General features: G+C 39.6%; 2 protein-coding genes across 2 annotated transcripts in view; one reads left to right on the forward strand and one right to left on the reverse strand.

Annotated features, from left to right (window-relative positions):
- Positions 1-29: 29 nt before the first annotated feature.
- On the reverse strand, positions 30-19,754 carry LOC107603028 (calcium-binding protein 2-like). The gene is made up of 7 exons (XM_016295709.1): positions 19,704-19,754; positions 19,425-19,620; positions 16,444-16,474; positions 15,733-15,876; positions 15,108-15,217; positions 14,791-14,938; positions 30-619 (listed from the first exon to the last, which is right to left on the reverse strand). Exons 1-7 carry the CDS (start codon positions 19,736-19,738, stop codon positions 591-593), a joined length of 693 nt encoding a protein of 230 aa, XP_016151195.1. The 5' UTR covers positions 19,739-19,754; the 3' UTR covers positions 30-590.
- LOC107603001 (double C2-like domain-containing protein beta) overlaps positions 633-20,439 on the forward strand; it is a 79,575-nt gene continuing 59,768 nt past the window's right edge. The window contains exon 1 of the mRNA XM_016295687.1: positions 633-972. The gene's annotated coding sequence lies outside the window, so the exon portion shown is untranslated. The remainder of the gene's footprint in view (positions 973-20,439) is intronic.

A 20,439-nucleotide genomic window follows, 5' to 3' on the forward strand; every position in this document is an offset into this window, starting at 1 on the left:
ATCATCATCATCATCTATCTGTCCATACAATTTTTTTTAATACATTTCCAAAACAATTGTTTTATGTTGGGTTGCAGGATGCTGGAGCCTAATTTATTTATTTATTATTATTCATTTTCTTCTTTTTACTGACAATAATTACAAACTATTACATAAACAATTTGACCTATGTATGGTCACAGGGATGCTGGAGCCTAATTTATTTATTTATTTATTATTATTACTATTATTCGATAATAATTAACAAATTAAATTTTTATTAATTAACATTTATAATATTATTAAACAACATTTATTATGATTATTATTATTTTCGTTACCTATATCCTCCACTAGACCGCAGCAGCGTCTCTGGTTATGCAACAGCAGCATGTTTCATAACTCGCAGACTTGTCCTGTTCTTACTACTTATTAGATAATCCACCACCCTGCATCGAACAACCAGAATATTCTCACAGAGTTTCAGACCTTTATTGAATACAAATATACTCTGTACATTTCTACATAAATATCCGCAGTTTATGCACAACGTATTAACAACTTGACTGACAGGTTTGATGATCCGTGATTTAAAAACATCAGACATCCAGCTATCGGAGAGACAGCATCATGACAAACTCTGAAAGAAAGCAAAGGCAAAACTGTCAGTTCGTGTAAGCTTAATTGTCGTTATTTAGTCGACTAGTTTACTTCGACTACACCTGTTCTCGTGAACGCGAAGGTGTGTGAGGCTTTTCCCTGAAATGTCACTTGAGGGCTTCCGTACGAATCAACGGATATCACTTGACGGTATTCGCGTGAAAATTGTTGTGAAAAGCTTGTTTCAGAAGTTCACATATGTATCCAATTCTTGCACATTTAGCTTGTTTTCTCGAGCTCTAAATGGCTCCCCTGAACTACAGTTAGTTAATATGCGGAAAACATATAATAGAGATTAAAGATGAAATTGGCGGGAATTGTCACCTGAGTGAGGTAAGCAGCCGCTTACAGATTGTTGTTGTGTTATTAACAGGTTCCTTCATTTATATATAATTTTTAATTAAAAATCAAGAAAACATAAAGGTTGCTATAGGGGTGTCTGTGTACTCCACTGTTGGGGTGAATGTCCCCTGTAGGAGTGGTATATTGGTTGTTTGTTGTTTTGGGGCACTAACTATGGTAAATATCTAAATAACTAACCTTGCAACTGTGGTTACATACATAGTACTTTTTGTAAGGGTTTTTTGTGTATTTGAAAAGGAAAGGGGTTAGGGATATGGAGTGATGTTACAGACAATATTCAAAAAGGAATTGCAAATTGTATTTGCAATTGTGTTTTCTATTTGTGGACACATATGTTGTGACAATCCAATTGCAAATCATGCATTTGTGTTTTCATTTTCTTTTCCATGCAACATGTCCGCCCAATTTTGAATGGAAATGCAAAGTCCATTTGCAATTGCATTTCCAATGTCTTGTAATAGCAATAGATTATCACCCATTTGCTATTTCACTTCCTCCGCATCCTGAACTTTTGCCTATTTGGTGATTAGATTAACTGTTCCCTCTTGAGTCAGTCTCTCAACACTGTATCATCGAAGATGTCGCTTTGGGGTTATCTCCTTCCTTGAATCTACTGAAACCTTATGAAATCTCGCGGGCGATTTTCATATGGAATGGCATTCAAACACGCAAATTAGAGGTGGGCTCCCCCGCACTATAAGGCGGCGCTGAACGCCATTGCCTCAGAATTTTCTCCTTCAGCTACAAGCTCGCCGTTGAGGTACGCTCATCCGGGGGGCGGTGCCTGGATTGCCGCTCCCTTGCAGCGTTCCAGTGAGTATGACATTACTTTCAGATGCCTTCTGGACTGCGATGGTTCTGCCTGGGCAATGCCCACTCAGAAGCAGCACTGCACGAGTCTGTCTGCCATCAAAAACAGCGTTGGACCTTATGGACTTCAGTGATGAGCCCATGCGGACTAAGCATCCGCATTCTTCATACCTAACCCTTCAGGAAGCTCGGCTTCTCATGCTCTCCCCTGCCACACGACATAAGCTGTCCTCTGTCTCAAAGCAGCAGTATGCCGTGTTCAGACTCAGGGCATGGGAAAAGATCCAGTCACTTACTCAAAAGCACGATAATAAGAAGCCCACTGTCTCAGAGCAGCGGTCTGCCGTGATCGGAGCATGGAAAAGCTCCAGTCACCCTCTCTTCACGCAATTTAGGCCATGTCCACACGTACATGGGTATTTTTGTAAACTGAGTTTTTCCTCCTTCCGTTTAAAAAAAAAAATCTCCATCCACATGAAAACGCAAACGCATTCTATGAAGCACTGTCAAGAGCATGCCAAACCAACAGGTGGCGATATAATCTCAACCGTAAAGCCATGTTGGCCAATCAGAAGCCTGAAAAAGTTTCCAGTAGGCAGAGATAACAGCGCAGGCTCCGACGTCACAAGCCAAAAATTCCGGTTTTGCTGTTTACATGATAACACTGCAACCGGAGTTTTTGAAAATCTTCACCCTGGCAGGAGTTTTCAAACATGTTCGGTTTCAGTGACTTGGTGCTGCGTTTGCATGTGGACGAACGGCCAAACCGCATAGAAAAAGCTGTGGTTTTAAAAATAACCGTGTTCGTGTGGACGGGGACCGTGCACAAATCTCAGTGCTGTGCACAGAGGAGGAAGTGCTACGATCTCTCACTCTCTCAAGCGGTAAGCAGTAGGGCTGGGACAATAAATCAATGCATCGCGAATCCAGAAATGATTCTGCATCGATTCTAAGATTTTCCGAAGGCATCGCGATTCTCTCTTGAATCGATTCTGAGCTTAGTTTTTAACATCAGATGGCACTGCGTACTTTAGAAATAGCCGTATTCTGCTTGCTTCCAGTTCCTATACACACGCACCATTTTAACCTAAAATAATCATTCATCAAGTTAGAAAAGGTTGAAGCGAATTACAAGGATGTTCACAGTGGGCTGTGTTTACATTAATCTCACATCATAAAAGTAGATGTGCAAGTACATTTAACCACTTACATTACTCAGCCGAATGCACAAGCGCTCTTCTTCGTGAGCATTTGCGTGTGCGGTTAAAAACTAGACTAGAGCGCCATCTGCTGTTAAAAACTAAGCTCAGAATCCATTCAAGAGAGAATCACGATGCATTCCGAAAATATCAAAATCGATCCATGAATCGCGATGCAACGATTTATTGTCCCAGCCCTAGTAAGCAGCCCCCTGCCTCAGAATGGCGGTCTGCCTTCCATAAAGCATTGAGCTTTGGCCGCTCGCTTACTCTCATCATATGCAGCTCCCCATCTCAGAGCGGTGATCGGTCATGTATAGAGTACAAAGCGTTCCAGCCACTCATTTGCTCATGCAATATAAGCAGCTCCCCATCTCAAAGCGGCGGTCTGTCCTATATTAAATGCTCTGGCCACTCGCTTCCATTGCCTTCTGAGTTGAACACCGGCTTTGCTGCTGTTTTCTCATATGGGTGTGAAGTATTGCTTACACTATCCATAATGCATGCTGGCGTGGCAGACGTTCATCGCCTCCTGTGATAAGCACCAGCGCAGCTGTTGTTTATGTGGGTGTGTAGTGCTGCGTATGTTAGCTACTGTGCACACTGCCGCTGTTCATCGCTTTCTATATAAGCACTGGCTGTGCTGCTGCTTTTGTGAGGAGGCGTTACGTACGCTACTGCTGCTTATGCTGGTGCTGCGCTATTCTTTGCCTTTCTATGTTAAACACTGGCTAGCCATTGTGTTTCATAAAGGAGTGTAGTGTCGCTTACACTAGTCACTGTACACTCTAGCACTGACACCGGCCATCATATGATGATGCACCAGGTATACCACTGTTTTCAACACTGTTTCTCTACAATCGCTTTACACAACTGTTATCTAGCCCTGTTATCTAGCCCTTGCTCTACATGACTGTTATCTAGCAATGAATCCAGAGAACGATCGTGGCCAAAACACCGTCTTTTGTAATCAAAAACGAGTTGCCTTTGAGCAATAACTGTTCTGTTGTGTGGCGTGACAGCTTGTAAGACAGAATACCGAAAGTTCTTCTGTATTGGAAGAACAGTGTCTAGTTCCCTCCTCTCAGGGAAACAAGGTTACGTTAGGTACACTCTTAAAAATAAAGGTGCTTCAAAAGGTTTTTCAAGCGATGCCATAGAAGAACCATTTTTGGTTCCACAAAGAACCATTCAGTCAAAGGTTCTTTAAAGAACCATCTCTTTCTTACCTTTTTATAATCTGAAGAACCTTCTTTCGCCCCAAAGAACCTTTTGTGAAACAGATCTTTCTTCAGATGTTAAAGGTTCTTTATGGAACCATTTAGACAAAAAAGGTTCTTCTATGGCATCGTGAAGCACCTTTATTTTTAAGAGTGTAACCGGAGACGTTTTGAACTGCCGTCTTTTCTCTGGTAAGATAAAGTTCCAAATAAAGCGCTTCTGTCCATGCCATTGTACGGAGCCATGACATGCTCTTCTGGGGACTCCAGAGAGTTCATTATCAGAATGCTCCCCCAGACTGCTCACGCTGAAACAGATCCTCTCGCAGGCTGGCCAGAGGACTGTTATTTCATTCAATCTGGAGAATGCCTGCCTCTATGTTCAGAGCATTACAAGTGTTGTCTGATGTTGCTTCATAGAGTCGACTGCTCGATAGAGATTCGTCTCCACTCCATGAGGAGTCTGGCATCATCTCGGACATGAACTAAGGCATGTCTGTTCAGGATATTTGGTTTGCGGCGAGTTGGTCCACGCAAAATGCTTTCACTAGGTTTTATAACCTGAAAATTCCCCTTTTTCGCACTGCATGTTCTGTCTGTGCAGGGGAAGACGGCTGAGCAACCATTGGATGACAGAGATTTTGTGGCCACGCTCCTCTCTGGCACATGTTTCAACTAGGTTGTATATGTGCCATTGCTCGCACTAATAGCTACTGCATATGCAAAACTGATGCATCCATGACACAGCTTTCTGTGTTCTATTATTTCAGTAGTATTCAGGCACTACAGCTGTAGCTATCTGCTCTGTTTCTGTGCTTATGAACTTGGTTCTTCCAGCAGATTTATGCTGGACACTGTGAATATGTCACTCGTAAGAGCTGGTTTAATGTTGTATGTACCAATACGCTTGTTGTTTATTATTACCGCGCTCTGCATTTCATTAGTCAAGCTATGCTTGAATGTGTACATTCATGAAATGTTTGAACGCGGCTCTCTCTATTGAAACGTACGGTGCTCACACTGTGAAAGTCACACATCCCGGGGTAAACATTGCTAAGCGATAGTGCCGTCGCCTATCCATGTGTCTGTGTTTCTGAATGGCTGCGGTTAATGCAATCTGTCTAATGCTTGTGCAACTTGCTCTTATAGCTGCTATGCCACTTAGTTTATGAAGTCTTCCGTTGTGTGAAGTACTTTTTGCTGAGGTCAACGGCTTTGCTTGCAGCCGATTTGGACCTTCGCTATCAACACAGTGGGATTTTAAACAATCCCCAAATCTTCAATGATGCAGTGTCGAGAGACTGACTCGACAGGGAACGTCTCCGGTTACCTAACGTAACCTCAGTTCCCTGAGCGGAGGGGATGAGAATGTGTACATTCATGAAATGTGTACACTCTCTCCCCTCTAAACGAGTAGAGCTCACGCACTGGATTATGACTGATCATAGTCCATTCAGGGAGTGTATTAAACCATCACAGTCTTCTGCTTCTCAACCACCCAGAGAGTGCAACTGGACTTTGTTGTGATGCGAGCTCGCATTTCACAGGGGTGCTCACAGTTTGTAATTCATACTTCCATTCATTACGAGCTGAGAAGTTTCTGCCTTTAAGAGTTCCCAGGAAGCACTCAGGCTGCGGCTTTGGCAGAGTGCTTTGCTCCGCTTATGTCTGCTTATGTCTGTTCTCATGTCCTCCGCTCGTTGCTGGCGACAGGAACTGTAATGGCCTTTGTGTCCGGATCGTTCTGCTATGCAGTGCAATAAGTCATAATATATCTATTGAAACGTGCATTCAAGTGAGTGCATTGAGACAGACCCTTGCAAAGGTTTGGCCAGGTGACTGGATTATATCAGTGGGCCTGAATATATCTACTTTATGGTCATATAGCCCATTAGTCCCCTTGAGTTTTTGCAAGAGTACTTGGACAACGACTGTATGCCCTCCTTGTTTTAAGCTTGTTATACCTCTATAATGGCATGACGCCATCATATTTATAGTCGCCCAGCAGAATGTCCTGTCAATAAGAATTTTGAGTGGCACATCAAGGCTGATCACCTCTCGCCCTTTTACATGATCAACTCGTGCTGGGCACTCTGGTCAGTTTTGTGATTTGAACGTTTCCTCACTCGCATTGCGAGTTTACCTTTGCAAGAGGGTTATGTCTACAACTTGAACTGAGATTGTGGGTGGTGTCAAATAGGTCATGTGGACTATTATGGCAGTGGTTGACGTCCCTGCTAAGTGGTGTTCAACTAGGTCTTTTAGCCATTCACAGTCTGTTGTTACAGGTGTAGACACTGCTGCCTTTCTGCGCGAATGGTCACCCTCGTGGGTTATATCTATGCTCATTGCTTTTGTACACATTCACGGTGTAAAAGCACAGACAGGAATCTGTCATCGTTTTGTTGATTTCTCCCACACAGGTAGTAACCTTTGCGGAAAAACCTTTTCCAGGTGGGCTATGAGGCACCTATGCATGTTACTATAGCCTATATGTGTTATTATAGCCTGAATGTTCCTTGCAGCCACTGATCTATAATAGAGAACTGGATTGCTTATGATGTCATTAAAGTGAAGCCGCCGTGCCGCCATATTGGTATTCCCATACATTCTATAGGAAATCGTACGGTTTTAATAAGAAAACAAACATCACCCAACGAGTCAGCGTTTTTATATATTAAGTATCGCTGTACATTCTTACAACGCAAACCTCCTGAGCATATAAATGGTTATTTGTATAGTGTCGGGAATTTCCCCTGCATATTAAAAAGTTATGTGTCCTATACATTACCATAGCAAATATCATTTGATCATGATGAACATCAGACGGACAAATCCACAACATATGCAAATGACAAAGTGCTCATGAAATCTGAATAAAGATTTATGCTTTGTATGTATGCGTTAATTCACCTTGTACATTCACATTTATGTAATTGCTGTTTTTTATTCGTACAGTATGGTATCAGCAAATGTTTTTCTAACAATGATTTCGTTAAACAGCATTCATTTTTTAGCAGTTAATGATTTAAACGTCGGTTAAATTAATTAATTAAATGCATTAGGCTACTCCTGGAAACTGTAATGCTAAAATGCCATAGAATTTGCGCAGTCTTGAGGAGTCTGAAATAGATATTGCTCCCTCAGGACATAAAATAATACACACATAACTTATTCAGAGAAATAACACTGACTGCGTATGCTACAGACTTAAAGACATGAAGCTTTATTTCCAAGATGATGCGTGGTAAGCTCTGAATTTCAATACAATAGAGCAATATAGTAACAGGCTTGTATTGTATATCTGAATCAATTTCAGATACTAATACCAGATATATATTCATGTTTAATATTTCCTGCGTAATTACGTACATAAAGAAATATATTTTGTGTTGGATCAGTCACCTATGTCGGTAAGTGTGCAGCTGACACGCGCACCTTAACTATTTCAATATAGTGCATATCCTGCCCAAAAAGACCATAAACATTTTATGTCCAAAGATAACATCTTAAGTAAAAATGTATTTACATGCACTTATCTTAAAAACTAATCCCGTGTGACTGATACGCTTCAAATCGGGTGATTTTTAAGTCAGTGTTTTGGCTGTCAGTCAGTGGTGCTCCCCCCTGGTAGGGAATAGTAAGATGACTGCTCGAACACGTTCGGTGGCTTCACCGCTGAATGGCAGTTTAGAACGCGATGAGCGATCCAGTCATATATATAGATCAGTGCTTGCAACGCATTCATTGTCCTTGCAGGCATCAAGTTAGCTGAAATCAATGTTCGGCATTCATCTTAAACTGTTGTAGCCCCACCGAGTTGGCAGTGTTCGACTAAGTCGTGTAAAATAAATACTGACTGGGGATTAGCACCAGTGCTACTGCTGCCTTCGTGTTCATCTGCACTGTGTTAACCCTGCATGCATTATGTTCATGACAGCACCGGCATTGCCGCTGCAGTGGACATCAGTACTAGGTGTGCGCATGACCACCACCATTAACTGCAAAGCATGGTCAGGTTTGCCATGGCTTGCAACATTATGCAATAGTGTCTGTGTTGCTGCCGCATGCATTATTAGGTCACCAGCACACTGTGACCATACGGTGCTCACACTGTGAAAGTCACACATCCCGGGGTAAACATTGCTAAGCGATAGTGCCGTCACCTATCCACGTGTCTGTGTTTCTGAATGGCTGCTGTTAATGCAATCTGTCTAATGCTTGTGAAACTTGCTCTTATAGCTGCTATGCCACTTAGTTTATGAAGTCTTCCGTTGTGTGAAGTACTTTTTGCTGAGGTCAACGGCTTTGCTTGCAGCCGATTTGGACCTTCGCTATCAACACAGCAGGATTTTAAACGATCCCCAAATCTTCAATGATGCAGTGTCGAGAGACCGACTCGACAGGGAACGTCTCCGGTTACCTAACGTAACCTCAGTTCCCTGAGCGGAGGGGATGAGACACTCCGTACGCTGCCATGTTGCATAGCTTAGAGTCTTTGTCAGCTGCACTCTGCTTCATTCCAAAGATTCAGTGCCGCCTTATAGTGCGGGGGAGCTTGCCTCTATTTTGCCTGCTTGAACGCCATTGGCGGGCGAATTGTCGTCCTCGAGATTTCATAAGACTTCAGTAGATTCAAGGAAGGAGGGGATAACCCCAAAGCGACATCTTCGATGACGCAGTGTCTAGTTCCCTAGTTTGCATAGCTTAGAGTCTTTGTCAGCTGCACTCTGCTTCATTCCAAAGATTCAGTGCCGCCTTATAGTGCGGGGGAGCTTGCCTCTATTTTGCCTGCTTGAACGCCATTGGCGGGCGAATTCTCGTCCTCGAGATTTCATAAGACTTCAGTAGATTCAAGGAAGGAGGGGATAACCCCAAAGCGACATCTTCGATGACGCAGTGTCTAGTTCCCTCTTCTCAGGGAAACAAGGTTATGTTAGGTAACCAGAGACGTTTTGAACTGCCGTCTTGAACTAAACACAACGCTTCCAGTGTGCGATACCTTCAAGTTGTCCTAGACGCGGCATGGCACTGCACTTCTCGTCCTGTGTGCGACCGAAAATTATGTCTGATAATTTATTACGTCAGGGGCTGCGTTTACACTTTTTATTAACATGCGACTTGTATCCGGATGTTGTACACATACACATTGAAAAGACAAGTGTAAACGCGCTTCTGACCGGATTGTTATCCGATTAGCATGTCATGGTCCAGAGGTAGCCGAGGAGGCATTGTGATCGGATCTCTGTGTAATGTAAACGCAATCCAGCCAACGTATCTGCATTCGCAGGTCGACGTCACCCAAAATCCCACCGCCTCTCTCCCGTACTGCCGAAAGACTTATTTAAATATTGCACGGGAAATAGAGATCTGATCGGTTACAGTGGGGATAATATTTATTTGATCCCCTGCTGATTTTGTAAGTTTGCCCACTTACAAAGAAATTAAGGGTCTGTAATTTTTATGGTAGGTTTATTTTAACGGATAGAAACAGAATACCAACCAAAAAAATCCAGAAAAAACAAAAAGTGGATTTTGATCCACTTCTCTTTACAGATCCTCTCTAAATCCTTATGGTTTCTTGGCTGTTGTTTGGCAACTCGTAGTTTCAGCTCCCTCTACAGATTTTCTATAGGACTGAGGTCTGGAGACTGGCTAGGCCACTCCTTGACCTTAATGTGCTTCTTCTTGAGCCACTCCTTTGTTGCCTTGTCGGTAAGTTTTGGATCATTGTCATGCTGGAAGACCCATCCATGACCCATCTTCAGTGTTCTGGCTGAGGGAAGGAAGTTCTCGTCCAAGATTTTACAGTACATGGCCCCGTCCATTTGCCCCTCAATGGGGTGAAGTCAACCTGTACCCTTAGCAGAAAAACAGCGCTTCTTCTTGAGCCACTCCTTTGTTGCCTTGGCGGTATGTTTTGGGTCATTGTCATGCTGGAAGACCCATCCATGACCCATCTTCTGTGTTCTGGCTGAGGGAAGGAGGTTCTCGTCCAAGATTTTACAGTACATGGCCCCGTCCATTTGCCCCTCAATGGGGTGAAGTCAACCTGTACCCTTAGCAGAAAAACAGCCCCAAAGCATAATGGTTCCACCTCCGTGCTTACTGTAGGGATGGTGTTCTTGGGGTCATAGTCAGCATTTATCTCCCTCCAAACACGGCAAGTCAAGTTAATGCCAAAGAGCTCAATTTTGGTCTCATCTGACCACAGCACTTTCTCCCAAGCCTTCTCTGAATCATTTAGATGTTCATTGGCAAACTTTATACAGGCCTGTACATGTGCCTTCTTGAGCAGGGGGACCTTGCAGGTGCTGCAGGATTTCAGTCCATTGCGGCGTACTGTTACCAATGGTTTGTTTGGTGACTGTGGTCCCAACTGCCTTAAAGGGGTCATATGATGCTGCTAAAAAGAACATTATTTGGTGTAATGAAATGTGTTTATGCGGTTTAAGGTTAAAAAAACACATTATTTTCCATATACTGTACATTATTATTTCTCCTCTATGCCCCGCCTTTCTGAAACGCGTCAATTTTTACAAAGCTCATCAGTCTGAAAAGCGAGGTGTGCTCTGGTTGGCTAGCTATCGAGAGCGTTGTGATTGGCCGAATACCTCAAGCGTGTGACGGAAATGTTACGCCCCTTACCATATTGTGATGCCCTGTCCGGCCGGAGCGACAAGACATAAACATTAAAACCCATTATAAACGAGGCATTTGTTGCATCCAGTGGAGACATAATTACGGATTATAATGACCTATACTGTCTTTTTACGCGTTGCATTAAAAACGTACTTACAGTCTGTGAGTCAGAACAGCCGGCATTGTAGTCTACTCTGCCAGGATCAGGAAACAGTCCTCCATAAAATTCACTGGACACATCTGAATATTTGGGTTAAACTGTTCTGGAACAGTGTTGTAAATACAACTTAACCACTGATTTCTAGTCATGTCCTATTTTGGAAGGCCAAACAAGGTAGTTTCGCTTTCACAACTAAACAGCGTCACACACCGCGGCCTTAAGTGAGCGATGACGTAGCGGATATCGTCCTCTTTTGGAAGGCCAAACAAAGTAGTTTCGCTTTCACAAGGATACACAACAACAATACTACAGCGAGAATAAAAGTTACGCTTTCTTTCTTTGCGTGAACATTTGGGCGGCGTTATGCAAATCTTCCCACATCGTGACGTAAACATGTGGGGGCGTGTTAGAACGAGCTGTTTTAGGTAGGCGTGGTTGACTCTTAACTTTTATAAAGAATATCTCTTTGGATTTGAGACTTTAGTCTTTGCAACTTTACAGATCTTCTTCATGCACCAAGAGCTTGTAACACTCCAAAGAGAAAGGAAAAATTTAAATTGCATCATATGTACCTTTTAAGATCATTATCAAGCTCCTCCCGTGTAGTTCAGGGCTGATCCCTGAACTACATTTTTGTATTTGTATTTGTACATCTTTCTTATTTTGTATTCTTGTTTTGTACTTCTTCCATTTCCGAATTATCGTACCAACAGTTGTTTCCTTCTCACCAAGCTTCTTGCTGATGGTCTTGTAGCCCATTCCAGCCTTGTGCAGATCTACAATCTTGTCTCTGATCGTTGGTCTTGCCCATGGTGGTGGGAGAGGTTGGAATGGAAGATACAGATTGTGTGGACGGGTGTCTTATATACCTAACAAGCTGACATTAGGAGTAACTTCTTAAAGTTACAGGACTAATCTGTGTTCCACATGGGCACATAACCAATCTGTGGGAGCCAGAATTCTTGCTGGTTGGTAGGGGATCAAATACTTATTTCACTCACTGAAATGCAAATACGTTTCTAACCTTTATATCATGTGTTTTTTCTGGATTTTTGGTTGATATTCTATCTCTATCCGTTAAAATAAACCTACCATAAAAATGACAGACCCTTCATTTCTTTATAAGTGGGCAAACTAAATCAAATAAATATTTCCCCCACTGTACCTAATTAGGGCTGGGCAAAAAATAAGATTTTTAGATTAATCGTTTTTTTTTTAATGACGTCGATTCGATATCGATTCTCAATCGATCTTTTCCGGGATTTATTTCAGCACACATTTAAAACAAGATCTGATTAACGTCAATCTTATCATTAGTCTTCTCCACTAGATGTCACCCTTATTTACCTTGCGCGATGTTTCAACAGAAATCCTGTCATTCATTCAGCGCTTATCATGACCATACGCGTGATTCGCAATGCTCAGGTGAAATGCTATAGTAATACTATAAATCTGCGGAATAATTTGATATCACGCATAGGCGCCATGATTTCCACAATGAATGAATGGCGGATGGCGCGGCGCACTGTTTTGTTTTCAGATACTAAAGCGCGGATGAAGCTTGCGGTGTTTTCAGCTTCTTCTGCCGTCTCACTATATGATGATATGAACACGAATGTCATCTCCAGCTGCTCTGAGTCACTTCATTAGCATTTTACCGTTTCATTTGAGAAAACTACCTTCATATCACAAACACAGCAGCTGCAAGTTCTTCACGGCAACCCGTCAAAATAAAAGTTTAGTTTAACGTTAAGAAACTGTCAGAATATATTACTATTTAGCAGTCTTAAGAATCAATGCTATTACTGCAAATAAATCTTTATTTTTAAATGAATAATCACATCTGTTTTCTTTTTAATTTTAACAGTAAACCTCTGTTGTGCAGCACTTTGTTTGCCAAAAAATAAAAGGGTTTAATTTTCATTTGATTAAGATTAATTAAATTAATGATTTATGCCTTCATCTGATTACCAGAAAAATTAAGAACATTTTATAGGGCCCTATTATTGTTTAAAAAAGGACCCATACAAAAAAAAGCATAGGTTTAAAATGCAGGCATGTGGTTCTTAATTTCTTTTTATTAATTCACCATTTGTAAACTGATGTTTACTGTTCATTTTTTAGAAATATCAATAGCATTTGTATTAAAACTATAGTCACTGAATGTAATCAAAAAATTTGAGAATCGAATCGAGAGCTTGCGAATCGAAATCGAATCGAACCGGGACATCTGAATCGATACCCAGCCCTATACCTAATAGAGAAGTCACTTGATGTTGCCAAGTGTAAACTTGCTGTGTCCTGAATGACTGATGATCACATGTTGATGCCAAGTGTAAAAACAGCCAAAAAGATAGATATATTTTATGAATAAATGTAAAAAATAAATATAATGCTGAATAAAATGCTGAAATGAAGCAGAATTCAGAGCATCCTCCTACGAATTGAACATGAGCTGCAATTGAATGTCACTACCAATGTAATTTTCTTTCTTTCTTTCTTTTTATCGCTTGAATTGTGAGCACAGAGTCACATGGACAACACCCCAGTCGCATCGTCAAGTTTCTACTGATTCTCAGATTTTAATTGATCATTTTATTAAATTAATTAATTTATTTGATACATTCTTGAATACAGTGCAATGTTTCCCAAGCACTCCAATATATGACTCTTTACCACTCTGCATCCAGTATATGATCCATTACAGACTGCAGTCACGGCAGTTTTCTTTTTGCTTCTTTTCTTTCTTTCTTTTTAAAAAAAATAAATATGCATGTTTTTATTGTAAAAATTGCCAAATTCCCCAATTTCCTCATAGAAATGAATGGCAATGCTTTGTTTTCCACCAGTAGTGGGCGTGGCATACTTTCTGACTACATCAATAAACACCACCCTCCAGATTGATTGACAGCTGACTGTGTTAGGCATTGGAAATGCAAGTGCAAAAGCACTTGCGATTCCATTTGAATTTTGTGAGGGTTGGAGCAGGACGTGGAGAATGTGAAATAGCAATTGTGTTATTTTCTATTGCTATTCCAAAATGACAGAATCTTAACTAGTAAGACATTGGAAATGCAATAGCAAATGGACTTTGCTTTCCATTTAAAATTTGGCAGACATGTTACATACACAGGAAAGAAAATGGAAACACATATGCGTCAACAAATTAAAAAAGCAATTGCAAATACAATTTGCAATTCCTTTTGAATATTGTCTGGAATATCATTCCATATTTGGATATATGGACAGCTCAAGGTTAAACCAGTATAGCAGTTACCCCTAGAGCAAAGTTAACCTGGTTTTAAAAGTGAGGCCCAATCATGAAAATGTCATTATGAGGACATGTGAATTTGGTTGAATATAAAAAAAGTTAGTCAGTCCACTTTTAGTACAAGATTGCTGGTCTCAGTGTGTTCAAATGGGGACACCCTCAGTTTTAAACCTCTTTTTAACCCTCCAGGCTACACAAATTACCCATATATTCTCAGAAAAGCAGGTCCCAAGAGCCATATTTACTTCAAGTGAAAGAGTCTGCTGCTGTTTTATCAGCTTGCCACTAGATAGCACTCTAGAGTTTTGTTATTGTCTTAAGTGACTTGTTGTACACAAGTTAAATGGTTATTGTTCTGTTTTCGTTACGATAAACGTTCCAGCTTTTTGTTTGTTTACTGCTCAGTGAGTTGTGTGAACTTGAGCTATGATCTAGTCAGAGCAGTACAACAGATCAGTACATTCAAAAGCATGCTGCCTTCCTTACCATCAAAGTCCACCTTCCCATCTCCGTTGAGATCAATGTCTGTCAGAATTTCTTCCAGTTCTCCCTTCTTCAGTTTCTCCCCAAGCAGCGTCTTTGTGGACTCCTTCAGCTCCTCAAAGGTGATCCGTCCATCACCGTCACAGTCAAACTAAGAGAGGCACAGAGGAATGCAGAGTTTTACGAAGAGCTAATAATATTTATGGGTTGGAAAAAGATGCAATGTAATGACGTTTTGTTGTTTCTGGGGTCTTGTTCTCTATTTAATGTACATTTTAAAGTGAGCTCCGTTTGAAGGGAACTTTAGAGAGCATACTCACCTGTTTGAAAGCGCAGTGCAGCTCCCTTAGACCCACCATATGAGCGGTTTCAGCCAGCATCCTGGGCCCCATTAATTCACAGAAATCATCAAAGTCCACATGACCTCCCCCTATAAACACAAACACACCAACAATTATCTTTACTTTTAAACTGACATACACTACCGTTCCAAAGTTTGGGATTGGTTAGATTTTTTTTATGGTTGTCTGTTATGTTCATCAAAGCTGCATTTATTTGATTAAAAATACAGTAAAAACAGTAATATTTTTACTTTAATAGATTTTAAGTAGCCAATACTCCAGTGTTCAGTGTCACATGATCCTTCAGAAATCATTCTAATATGCTGATTTGTTGTGCTGTTTAATATTTGTGTGGAAACTGCTAGTTTTTTCAGGATTATTTGATGAATAGAAAGTTCTAAAGAACAGCATTTATTTGAAATTGAAATCTTTTGTAACAATTTAAATGTCTTTACTGTCACTCTTTATCAGTTTAATGCATCCTTGCTGAATAAAAGTATTAAAACTTTTAAAAAGATCTTACTGACCTCACACCTTTAAACTGTAGTGTAGGTCAAAAGGTTAGAGTATAAATAGAAACACACACACGCACACACATACATACATTTCATTTTTATCTGCTGAATGATCTCAATCAGTTCCATCTCTGTTGGCATGTATCCCATGGTTCTCATGCAGTCTGCGACATCTTTGTAGTGCAAATACCCATCCTGGTCATAGTCAAACTCTTTAAATGCTACATGCAGCTCTGAAAGGAAAAGAAATGTAATCACATTTAACCACACTGCCAACTTTTCTTCAATTTGCAGTATACCGTATTTGGCTTAGGTGTTATGAATGGACAATGATGTGTGTGTGTGTTTAAAATGTATTTAAAATTTTTATTTTTTTTATTGTGTTCTGTTTTTAATTATAATGTGCTACTCCTGTTTAATTTACATGTTTATTTTAATGTTAATGAAATTACAAAATCACACAGATCATGGTTTTAAACTTACATTAGGACATTTACATTATGCCACATACTGTACCAGTTATATAATCTATAGGACTGTGCAGCTTAAGCGGGTATAGGACCATCAGCACAAGCTGACTCACTGCTCTGGTATTATTAATGCTGCTTACGTCTTCATCCGCTGTATGCCATTCACCATTCATGACAATACCAATCCATTTTTAATCAAATTTATTTGTGTCAGATGTTATTGAATTTTGTCAGTTATTTATCTTATGCTGAATGTGTTGTAGCAATTGTATTGTGTCTGTCTAGGCGCTGTGCACTGTCGGATATTAAATATGCATGTTCTGTACATACCATCTAGTTCCTCTGGCAGTAAATCTCTGTCCTGGTAAAAGTAAATGGGAGAGAGAGAGTCAGAGAGAGGTAGAAGGACAGAGAGATGAGAGAGCAAAATGACAATGAGGGGAAAAAATCGTGACAAAAAGCAGCTAAATATGGAAATTATTACAGCATGAGAGCTGAACGTCCTTAGAGACATCACCCATTTTTAATCACTAATAACTGAGGTTTATGTTAGCATGCTTATCAATGCTGCTCAGTGGCACAATGACGCATAGAGTGGGGTGGGGGGGTTGTATAATTGGATTACACCATAACATGCCCTACCATGCCTCATGTCAACGCTGATACAAACAATGAACCTGGGAGATTCAGGGAAAAAATTTACTCGTTTTGCAAACATAAAATGTGTATATGGTTAAGGGGCAATGTGTATTAAAGGAAAAAGAGAGAGAACGTTTAGCAAAGAAACGGTTTAAAAACGATGTTATTATTGCTGTATTTCGTAAATATATCCTCAAATACAGTTTTATTTAGATTCATGAACATGTGCATGCTTTAATATATTAAAATCATACAAATACACATGCATATACGTGATACAAATGAAGTTGACTTGAAAATGTTTGATTAATTACAAACAAACACATAGTATGTATCTGCTAGCACTTTCAGAAATAGATGCATATGCACTCGAGCATAAACATGCACATTTATAAATTTTTTTAAATGGCATGTGATTATTATTAAACTGTTCATTCTGTTTTTTTACAGTTTTTTTTGCATGTAACTTTTTTTTTTTTAAAGCAATCTTGGCCTGTAGCTTCACGGTATTGTCTAACGGATTTCACATAGTAGTCTTTGACATTAAAATAATTTATTGAAAAAAACATTTGAGCCAATAGCTTCATGAAATGAAATTTCAAGCAGGTTTTCTGAATGCTCTCCTGTCTTACAAATCCAATGTTTTTGTTCTCGTAGGGAAAAAAAGCATATGTCCAAATTAACCTAGCATGAAAGGTAGCTATACTGTAGTTTAAATAAATCTGTCTGGTTAACCTCTTAAAATTGTGATTTTTTTGGACTGTCCTACATGTTGCTTGGACCTCCCGCAGTCTTGGCCCTCTTAACTGTATTGAAATTGTATTTAATATTTGTTAAATACAATTTAATATTTATCAGTTTAGTATTTAAAATGTGTTATTTTATTATCTTTTCTGTCTTCCATATAGGACATTAAACATATAGTCCTACCCCTAACACATGATATTGGTTGAGCCAGTGTTTCTGTGTCAGATTGGTCTGGATTTTTAATCAAATCATCTTAATTTTTTTTATTTCACCTGCACCATAAATACTTTAAATTGCTTACTTTCTACATATGAAGTATTTTAGCATCAAAACAAATGACACTTATCAACTTTAATTTCACCTAACGACATTGTTCCTGCACTTAGCCAACTAGATAACTTCGTAACTGCAATGTTAATCCAATGTGGGCATTGCTGTCCTTCAAATATTTCATTCACTGCATTCATTGGACTTTTGACCTCCAAATTCCCCAAAACACATATGTATTATTAAAAATAATGCATTACTCATAGACTTCTCTGGCAGAGGTAGCGGTTTTGCAACTTGAGTTGCTTCAGGCTATTTACCCTTAGATATATGCTAATAGGGTCCCTTGTCTATCTGTTTTTATTTCATTCATCCCTCTAGTTCTGTCGAGCAGAAGCAGTGGAGCTTTAGGCTGTGCATACATTGGTATATTCTCCATTTTGTGTCGGAGCACCTTTGTCTTTGTTTGTCTCTTAGACTCTATCCATTATCTCTCTCTTACTATTCTACAGCGTCTCCATCTTATGGCTTTCACTTGCTCGCTGGCTCTCTCTGATCTCCAGACGTACTCTTGAAAATATAATCAAGAGCCTCTGAGTTGAAATGACTATGATTCAGTAACGTGACATTCATAGCGTCGGTTTTAAAAGCAAAAGCAAGATGCTAGCTTAGGTCTGAGCTTCAGTGTACCAAAATAATTTTTTGACTTGGCACTTGTTACTGACCTGATTGAGAAGGAAGGTAGTGTGTTGACAGGCGGCAATATTTTCTCAATGCAAAATAAGTTAAACAAACAGGCTAACTTTAGGCACCTATAAATGGGTCATCTGTCTAAAAACATCTCAAAGTAGACTAAGCTAGTTTGCTGGTTTTAGTTGATCTCGCTGACTGGTTTTAGAGTGATTTTGGGCACTTTTCAGCTTGGTCAGTCTGACTGGTCACCCCACTAAACCAGCTGTACACCTGCTTGGCTTAGATAGGAGACTATCTTAAGCCAGCTAAGACCTGCTTGTGGTTTTTTTATTTATGTATTTATTTATTTATTTTTCAGTAATGTGGTGATACTGTGGTCCAGTAATGTATCAGATTGTAAATACAATAATGCAGAATCAGTCTTGTTATTGGAAACTACAACTATGAAAAATAGTTTTCGACGATTGAAATAAAATAAAATACTAGATGTGATATTTTAATATATTATAATGTCATATAAAATATGATATTATAAATATTATATGAAAATCTTAAACAAACGAAAATTAGAGATGTTGCCTTGGCAAGAATTGAAGTAAATGTTTTTAAAATTACTAAAATTAAAAGTAAAAAACAAACAAAAAAAGAAGCTAAATAGAAACACAAAAAAATAATAAAGTAATAAAAATGCAAAAAGTTTAAGAAAATTACTTAAACTTAAAAATGAAAATATTCTTTTAAAAAATCACATTTATAATAAAAAAATACCGTAATATTACATGTAAGGGTGATTGCCATAATTTAAATGTTGCTCCAAGGTACACTGAAAAATAGCATGTTATTACTATGGTGCCTTTTGTATTAGTTTTATTAGTTATAACCTCTTCAAAAGTATTGTAGTAATTTACATGTAGATCATTAATAAAAAACAGCAAGAATACATCTAGAGATCTACTCTAGTTCACCTGTCCAAAGAGAGCGTTGAGGTACTGTGTATATGCTGCAGCGATAGCTGAGTTCTGGCTGAAAGATCTACTGCCACGGCATTCTTGGCTGCCAGATGAGCCCCTGTGACCTGAGTTTTTCGAGTCTTTTGAGGAGCTACGAAGAGCAGAGCGTGGAGGATGAGCATCTGATGTGGATGCTGGAGGACCAGAGGAGCTGTTAAAGGGAAAGAAGAGCGGAAGTGACCACACCGCACTTCATCTCAATCGATGCAAGTATTGATTTAGAGCCATCCATACCTTTCTTTTGAAGAAGTTTTACTTCTCTGAGACATGCTAGTAGATAATAAGGAGAAAGGGAAGATTTTAGATGTTCAGAGAAGTTTACTCATGTTATTCTTTCTCATTTCATATGCCAGTTCGTCCACATTGACATTGTAGTTACATAATTTTTCATGAAACATTCATGCAACCATGCCCAGCCCATTGAAGTTCACATATAAAACATAACGGCAGTTTTCTGGCCAAGTTACTGCAACCTGTTTTACCCTAGATTTTAGTGGTTGGGCAGAGGCCTCATTCCAAAGAAGAAAATGGCCACTGGCATTATAATAGTCAGAAAGGTCATAGACTGGAATTACAATGACCACTTCAAATGGCAACAGTTTGATGCCATTGTTTTCCCATTGTAGAAAGGTTTCTGTTTGAAAAGAAGCCCACACGGCATAATCAAACGCACATTAGCGGCAGATCCAAGAGGACGGACCGTTCCTCCGAGCACTGAATTAGATTACAATGGAGGTCGACAGGTGCACAGACAGCCTATAAATTACAATCAACAGTTTAATATGCCCAAGCAAACAGTGAACCTCTGTCTGTCATCTGCCCATCAAACAAGTCATTAGAACCGAAATTGTCAATGGCTCCTCACAAGCAACACGCATTAATTCAAAATGAGTGAATCATTCACACGAAAACATTTATTTCTTAATGTCTTGGCAATTTGATTCTGTATAAATCTGTTGTGCTCCATTCA

This window comes from Sinocyclocheilus grahami, unplaced genomic scaffold, assembly GCF_001515645.1.
Source record: "Sinocyclocheilus grahami isolate Dianchi unplaced genomic scaffold, SAMN03320097.WGS_v1.1 scaffold16.1, whole genome shotgun sequence".
In the NCBI taxonomy this organism is placed as follows: Eukaryota; Metazoa; Chordata; class Actinopteri; order Cypriniformes; family Cyprinidae; genus Sinocyclocheilus; species Sinocyclocheilus grahami.

Excerpts from the sequence above, each read along its gene's own strand:
- LOC107603028 (XM_016295709.1), bottom strand. The coding sequence starts at position 19,738 with ATGTCTCAGAGAAGTAAAACTTCTTCAAAAGAAAG. Across the intron at positions 16,475-19,424 it reads TCAACGCTCTCTTTGGACAG|GACAGAGATTTACTGCCAGA; the intron begins GTGAACTAGAGT and ends TACTTTTACCAG. Across the intron at positions 620-14,790 it reads TGGGAAGGTGGACTTTGATG|AGTTTGTCATGATGCTGTCT; the intron begins GTAAGGAAGGCA and ends GCTTTCTTTCAG.